Source organism: Corvus brachyrhynchos, unplaced genomic scaffold (assembly GCF_000691975.1).
Source record: "Corvus brachyrhynchos isolate BGI_N302 unplaced genomic scaffold, ASM69197v1 scaffold279, whole genome shotgun sequence".
Taxonomy (NCBI): Eukaryota; Metazoa; Chordata; class Aves; order Passeriformes; family Corvidae; genus Corvus; species Corvus brachyrhynchos.
The window spans coordinates 8798482-8806911 of NW_008246060.1; the positions used below are offsets into that span (position 1 = coordinate 8798482).

Sequence of the window (8430 nt, forward strand, 5' to 3'; positions counted from 1 at the left end):
GCGCTTTCACCGGGTGCCCTGACCGGGACAGACAGGGACCGAGCGGGACACCGAGCGCTGTCACCGGGTGCTCTGACCGGGACAGACAGGGACCGAGCGGGACACCGAGCGCTGTCACCGGGTGCTCTGACCGGGCTGGACAGGGACACCGAGCGCTGTCACCGGGCCGGACCGGGACAGACAGGGACCGAGCGGGACACCGAGCGCTGTCACCGGGTGCTCTGACCGGGCTGGACAGGGACACCGAGTGCTGTCACCGGGCCGGACATGGACAGAGCAGGACACCGAGCGCTCTGACTGGGCTGGACAGGGACACCAAGTGCTGTCACCGGGCTGGACAGGGACTGGGCGGGACACCGAGTGCTGTGACCAGCCCAGAAAGGGACAGATAGGGATGGAGGGGGACACTGAACGCTGTGACCAGGTAGGACAGATACTTAAGCTCAGCAGTGAGAGGCAAAGCAATGCATGATCAACCCCTCCCTTGCTGGCTGTACCTGAATGACAGCAGGGCTTCTCAATACCAGCAGATCAGACCTACCACAAAGTTGACAGCATAGAGCAGCCCAGGTATGTCCAAGACGTTTCAGCTTCTCATATTCTTGCTTTCAAAAAAGGAACAGACTATGGTTTTTTTTGTGGTGTAAGTGTATTTAATTAATTTTCACATACAAATTAAGAGAATGCACAAAAAATCATTATTGTATCCAACTGAAATAAGCCAAACCAACGAAGTTTAATATTTAAAAAGTACAAAGATGAAACAGCTACAGTGGAAAGAACAAAAAGCTTTTCAATTCCATTTTTTTGCAAAATTACATCCCAAATATTACCTTGCACATGAGTGCAGCCCTCAGCGTAAAAAAATCCAGTACAAAATAGTTTTAAACCCACATATTATCATCCTGCAATGAAAATAAATTCACATTTGAAGAAAGCCATCGTATTTTTTCTCTTCGGTAACAAGATTATTGTACAAAACAATCATGTGCTTTTTCCTACAATCATTGATACTTTACAGCCTTAGTGATTCCAAAGGTGATGGTGTGAGGTTCCAACATTTGTTGCTGCTCAAGCATGCCACATAGAACACACATACTGCTTCATACAAATGAAATGTCTTCAGCTGATCACCTGAATTCTTTCCTTCTCATGCACAAACCCCAACAATAAGAGTTTTGCTGTGCTGGTTAGGCTATGTGATTCTGTGGTGACCAATTCTAACTTATAATGATGATGCATAAGAAGAAATCATAAGCTAATACCCAAGGTGGGCTGACTTCACAGGATCAACATGACAAAAAGGCAATCAAATGTATTTCTCACTCAAGCAAGCTCACTATTACTGATTACATTCTCAAAGTGCAAAAATAGGCCATATATTGAGAGCTGAGCTGTATTCCTCACAGAACCAGAACCCAGAGCAGAAGCACGCTTCAGGTTCACAGTTCCGTAATAAAAAAGTCCTGAGATGCTTTGGCTCGATTGAGCTGGGGTCTTATTGCCAGGTAGAGCTTCAGTAGTAGCCTAACTCAACCTAAAGCAATTTACTTAACCCAAAAGTCAAATTGCTCCACTGAAGCAGGTAAGGTACATTTTTATAAAGCAGTCTGACATAGAAAAAAGATGTAGCAGAAAAAAGATTAAACCAGAACTAATTTTTAAAAAACCCAGTCGCTCATTAAATCTATTGGATAGACTTTAACCTGAGACACGAAGAAAATGCCAGTGTTGTTGCAGACAGCCTTGAGAGCACTGGTCAGTAGTACTGCTTCAGTGATGAGACAAACAACAGAATAAGCATTTATTAGTACCAAAGGCAACACAACATTTCTCAGTTTATACCTAACCCCCAACTGCAGAACCCATGCTGTCAACTCCAGCACCCATTCTAACACCTGAAACATCCAAATACTAAGGACAATATCAACACTGCAGTCAGATACGCCCTGGGTGACCTTAGCACTTCTTGCAAAATACAAGGGGACTCTACCAAACCAGTGTGACTACCGTGGTAGTGCAGTTACAACATGCTTCAGCTATTATTTTATGGTTTTAATCAATACTATTCAATAAAAGTATAAAAGCTGGACCAAGTTAAATAAAAAACATGGTTCCATAGGTGCTACTCGTGGGATAAGAAATGTTTGGGTGTTTTTATGATTCATTTTTCACAGCATCAAAGTTGTCAAGAAAGGTAGGGCAAAAGGTTAGGACAGCTGGCCGCAGTCAGTAATGACAATCTTTTTGGAGGGCTTTCCACTCTTGGAACCAAAGCTCTCGATTTTTTTCACAACATCCATTCCTTCCTTTACGTGCCCAAAAACAACATGCTTTCCATCTAGCCTGTAAAGCAAATACACAAAGGCAGTTTTACTTAAAACAACATAAAGACAGTGTTAGCAAATCTTCATAGCTCTCACCTGCTGACCAACTCTACAGCAAAGGCACAATTGCCCTTCAAGTGACATGAAATACTTCTAGCCCTGGACCTTAAAAACATTCTGAGGGATAGCAGCCTTGTTGCTGTTACAGCCCTTCCTCAAGTAGCAAAACCAATTTATTTTCCATTGGAATCAAGTAATTTGGAAATAACATAAAAACAAAGAAACAACCAACCAACCAAAAAAAAACCCCTATCAACCCACAAGCAACACAAAAAACCCTAAGAAAACCCCAAACCCTTCAAATTCAGGCATCAATTGATGAAGTTAATCTGCAGGGCTGAGAACCTACCAGTCAGTTTTTGCAGTGCAAATGAAGAACTGGGATCCGTTTGTGTTGGGTCCTGCATTGGCCATTGAAAGAACACCTGGAAAAGCAGCAGCTGCTCGTTAGATTGGTGTAACAAGTATGCAGAGAAGACAATTTTTCTCTGCACATTTAGACTGAAGATCAACAGACAGAAGATGTGATGATCTCACAGTATCTCCAAATAATTTCTAATGGCAACTTCTTGCCTGTGACTATTCCCTCCTGCCCAGCCTCCATTGGTTCCATGGCAACAGTGTTAGTAATGTAATTATCTGTACACACCCTGAAAACAATTAACACCAGCAAACCTCTCCTGCGGCTCAACAGCAGCAGTCTCCTGGGATGAGAAAGTAACAATGCAAAAACAGAGACACTATAGAATTCATTCCAATATTCTTCTGTATGGCCTGGCCTTTGCTTTTTCTGGCTTTAATCTGAGCTTAAAAGGACATACCTGTGTTACCTAGTAAATAAGAAACCCCAGATCACTTTATTTTACTTCAGCAGTAATCATCTAAGTAAGAATTGAAGTCTATGACTTACAAAAGAGGAAAATAAAAGCAGTAATTTCACCTTTGGAGAATTTTTAAGCCCCTTACAGGCTGACATATATTTGCAAAGGAGTCCACACAAATAAACACATGCCAGGGACAACACATTGTTAAATTTCTTTGATACTTCCGTCATTACCAAGAGACCCGCAAACCTAAAAAACCGTATTTTTTTTTTAAAACACATCTTCATAAACAATGCTTCATTATAGGTTACAGTCATCAGAAGGTTAAAAGAACATGTTTATTTACCAGGTCCTACGTGCTTAAGTATGAAATTTTCATCTGGAAATCTACTGCCATAAATGGATTTTCCACCAGTTCCATTATGATTTGTAAAGTCACCACCCTGAAACAGAAATGGGTATTAACTCTACTAGCACACATGGACTATTTCATATCAGAAGTGATGCTATTGCAAATATACACACTTGCCCTAATTTAAAAGTGACAACATCAACAAATTTTCTTCAGGTTAAGGATAGCATGGCCACTCAATTTAAAACCATATAACTAGATGAAGGTACAGTCAGGCTAAAAGTAAATTTCTGCTCCAGATATTGCTGATACTCTGTCATCCATAACTACAACAAATACCTCTCTGTGTTACCAGCATTTCTCCCAAATGTGATACAACAAATAGCAGACATTTTAAGAAACACCTCAAAGGCCTCAAAATGAAATCACCTAAGTTCATTACCATAGGCAAGACCCCTCAACTCTTTTTTCCCCCCTCCTTTCTTCCAACAAGTATAAACCCTGTCAGGATCCCCATTAACACCCTTTGCTATTTCTAGGTTTTGTTGTTTGTTACACCAGAGCTATGTTAAGCTTATGTTAGGTGATTACATACTGCCTGCCAGAAGAGATGTGACCACCTGTCTCAGGTTAAACACAAAAAAATGGTTCAAACAAAAAATGCAGCCACGGTGACTCGTGAAGCTGGCTCCTAACCACTGCTTCCAGCCACCTGCCATCTCCTCTGCAGGAGTGACACCACCCGAGCCGGAGAGAACTCACACCCAACAGGTATGAAGGTCACATGCAGTATCACCTTCCTACGTGCATGTGACCTTCAGCTTCCCCTCTTCACCCTGAGTAATCTGCTACAGGTGGTGTCACAGCTACTCCTACGCAGCCCCAGAACTATGCTCTACATGCTGCATGCCATGTGGAGACATGGAATTGCGAAGTCCCGGATATGATGGCCTTCAATTAGGCCATACCAACGGCCTGAATCACTCCATCCAGCAAGTGCAGAAGCCACTGGTGTTTTCTCTCACTTGAAAATTGCTGAAACTTATGACAGTACTTCCACTTCAGGAATGACCTCCAAGTAATTCCTAAACATCAATTCATTATCTCACCATACCACAGAGTCAACCATCTAGTACCTTGCTTTCCAGTCCATTTGAGGGGACAAAGCAGGGAGGGCAAGGAGAACAAACTTACATGGAACATCACAAATTCATGACAGCATTCAAAGTAGGATTTCTATTTTTTTATATTTATGTATTTCTGATCCCAGAAAAGACTTCTAAACTCTATCCCTCCAGTCAGTATCACAAAACCTTAGCTTGCATTTAAAAGGCATGAAAATAGGTCCTTTACAGCACACCTGTCCTCTTTTCCTCCTTAGACACAGGTCATACAACTAGGGCCTCTTGTTCCAACAGATGTTTTTTGCTTAAAAAAATAATTGAGGATGGGAGACCATCACAGTCATCATTAATAAATAAAGCATGCTTACTTATAACCTTCGAACTTTCTTAAAATTTTTTCAGATTTTTTTACAAAGCCATTCAACAATGCAATGCTGTTTAAATGAAGCCTTTTTTAAGGTAAGAGAGGACCACCAGGAATCCAGTGCACTACAGCAGCTGCACCCTGCTCATCTGCCAAGCACAGCAGAAAAAGAGGCTTTCAAAAAGGTTTATTGTTGTTATTTTAAATGCTGCTGTTTAAGAAAAAAACATGTTAATATGCATGGATTCTTACCCAGAATTTCAAAAGATTCATTCTTTACACCAAAACAAAATCCATCTCAGGTGCGTCATCCCAAAAATCAACCCCAAACAACCCTTTTGGTTTCCTCGTCCCCCCCATATTAGGGAAGCGTTTAAAAAAAAAATTAAAACACATTGTCTATTGTGAGCAGATTATTCTACTAGGAATAAGGAATGGACACGTTGTTTGCTTAGCTCACTTAGAACATGTTGTAAGCTGATTGTCATTCTACCCACAACTGCTTCTCCCAAGCAAGTGTCATTTTGTCAGCTATGTCCCACACTAAAGTACACTGCTGTACTACAGCAGAAAGCCTTCAGCCAGGCTTGTTTTGACCACCTACACATAACTTATGTTTATTTGTACAAAAGATGAGCTAAGCAACAGCCATTGCAAAAGGATCAGAAATACAAGTCATGCTGTCACTTCGTTGTGTCCTTATCAAAGGTTAGAGTGGAGCCATTTCAAATGTTACTACTAATCTGTTTTTAAAAACATGTAAATAATTTAAAAATAGATTTAATAATAAAATTTAAAAAAAAAACCCCATTACCTGGCACATAAATGAAGGAATCACTCTGTGAAAAGTGGATCCTTTATACCCAAATCCTTTTTCACCAGTACAAAGAGCTCTAAAGTTTTCTGTGGAAACAAAGCATAAAGTATTATCTTCCGTATCATATGTGGCAATACGATCAAACACAACTAGATTAACCATGTTGCAAGATTATACACTTCAAAAACATTATTGTATCTTTAAAGTATTATCAATCTATTAGTTACTTCCATATTCTCCCACCTTTGCCTGCAGTCACAGGTTTCATTTTCTGACTTTTTTGCCTCTGTTCTTTATAGCACTTGTGAGGATGATGTCTTTTTTTTTTTTAAGGATATTTGTCTACTAGGAACTAAAAAGTACAAGGTTTTTTCAGAACCACTAAACACGCAGAGGAGGAAGGAAACAAAAGATAAACCACAAGAACTTTCTAAAATGAATGCACTAATCAGCCGGCGACCAGTAAAATAAAACCCCATATGCTCTTTGGAAACTCTAAGATTAAAGACTGCCCCTTTGATTTGTCCTTCCCCATTTGCTCAGGGGTTTGATTTTAATGCTAGCTAGTGTGGTTTTAAACATATTTATTCACCACTGTTAACCCAATATATGAACTGTACTATCTTAGTGCAAATTGCAAAATGAAACTAACGCAAATTGCAAAATGAAAATTTGTTATTTGGAAAAATAACAAATTCCATCTCCTCACTAGCACTTCCTGTCATGTTTCTTCATATAACAAAAGGGGAATGGAACATGAAAAAGTAGTTGCAAAGGGTAAAAAACATTCTTATTTCTGCAAATCACAATCTAAAACTTAAATATTTATGTACAAAATTCTGAAGATGCTGCCTTACCTGCTGTCTTTGGGACCACGTCAGCTTTCAGCTGTTAAAGAAAAATAAACCAACAAATTCATAAGTCAGCATTTTCATACGTACACAGAAAAACATTTACATGGGAAACTGGTACAACTGCACCCTCCTCCCAAAGTGGTAAGTTATCTGAAATCACAAACCATCCAAAATTCCAAGAATACCTCAAAACTTTCCAAGCATTTGGCCCACAATTAAAAACATCCCCTCAATGCAACTTTTAGCCAGTTAACAAAGAGTGGCTTGAGCAGTGTCTAATGATTTCATTGATCAACACATAACTGAGCAGTAACTAAGAAGAATCTTCACTATGGACCCCAAGGATCAAAGTGAGTTTGGATACAACTAGAGAGACCAGTCTTCCCTTGCCCCCTGCACAGAACCAGCTGTTGAAAACAACAGAAAAGGCAAAGGAAAAAGGAGAACAGAAATTGTATATCAACATCAACTGTGATGTTACACACACATTTGCAACCAGTGAAAACTTCTGATTTTGATTAATGTGCATCCTTCTACTAATCTTAAAAGGGCCACAAAAGCAGCCAAAGCAGCCAGACCGAAGTTTTACCTAGTTGGACATCCTGACAGTGGCCAGGAGCAGACACCTAGAAACAGCATGGCTGCAGCAAGAATTTAATGTCCATTCCCTAGGCTACTCTCCTCAGATGGCTATAACTTGCAGCTGAATATCACCACAGCCTAGCCAAATATTCAAGGCAATGCTGCAACGCACTCAGATTTTCTATAAACTGGGCACACTAAAAAACTGTAGCACAGAAATTAAATGCTACCACAAGAAATCCAGCAACATTAATGCTATTTTTTTTTAATAACACCATTCAGATTTTTCATTAATTAATAAGGAACTTGCACAGTAATACTTTTACCTATGACTCCCTGAAATGCTACCTCCTGAGAGCACAAGAGCTGGAAGAGTCCAATTGATTAATATGCTGACACTTTCAATGAATAAAAATATACTGGGCTCTAGTATCAAAGGAGCCTCTTTTAGAAAGAACTCTTATGAACTACATTTAAAAAACCAAATTCTACAAATACAGACCCAAAGTGGGTGCTGGAGGCAGCAGGTCACACTGACTTCCCTCAGCAGGCAGAATTCCTAAGAGCTTCATTACCTCTCCAGTGCGTGGTTCTGGAGCACAGCCCTCCCTCTTTCAGCGCATCTATATGAGGCACATGCCGGCCCTAAGGACACATGTACACAACGTGGTACACGGTGCTCACAGCGCCTTCTTTTTAAGAGTGGAGATTACAGAAGTTTTCCTGTTCAGGCTTTCTTTACACGGCCGAGTATTTCAGAGACGGGATTTTAAAGGATGGAGCCAGCTGGTACCCGGCTCTTGAGCGTGCTACCCGTCCGAGCAGAGAGGTGCCCTTCGCCGCACGTGGAGCGGGACTGACACCCAACAATCACACAACGAGCGCCCAGCAAAACACTGGATGAAGCCGGAGGCGCGGTGGGAGGGCTCCACGGGCCGGCTGCCCCAAGAGCAGCAGCCGCCGGCGGGAAGGCGAGGGACCCCAGTGCCGCTGGGACCTCGCTCGCTCGTCTCAAGGCAGCGGTACACGACAGCAGTAAATTTATTCTCCTTCATTATTTCTGCTTACACACTACGCAAGTGACCTTCCTTCGAGGCTCTCAACCACAGCAGGACCCTGCCCTCCC

The 8430-nt window shown here is 41.3% G+C and overlaps 1 protein-coding gene across 1 annotated transcript; it reads right to left on the reverse strand.

The window, feature by feature from the left end:
* Positions 1-717: 717 nt before the first annotated feature.
* PPIF (peptidylprolyl isomerase F) lies at positions 718-6835 on the reverse strand. The gene is made up of 5 exons (XM_008642821.2): positions 6726-6835; positions 5866-5954; positions 3558-3654; positions 2737-2812; positions 718-2346 (listed from the first exon to the last, which is right to left on the reverse strand). The coding sequence occupies exons 2-5, from the start codon at positions 5872-5874 to the stop codon at positions 2211-2213; spliced, it is 318 nt and encodes a 105-aa protein (XP_008641043.1). The 5' UTR covers positions 5875-5954; positions 6726-6835; the 3' UTR covers positions 718-2210.
* Positions 6836-8430: the final 1595 nt, after the last annotated feature.

Coding starts and splice junctions, on each gene's coding strand:
- PPIF (XM_008642821.2), bottom strand. Junction 2,813..3,557: donor ACTTAAGCACGTAGGACCTG/GTAAATAAACAT, acceptor CTGCTTTTCCAG/GTGTTCTTTCAATGGCCAAT. Junction 2,347..2,736: donor TGCACTGCAAAAACTGACTG/GTAGGTTCTCAG, acceptor TTTGCTTTACAG/GCTAGATGGAAAGCATGTTG.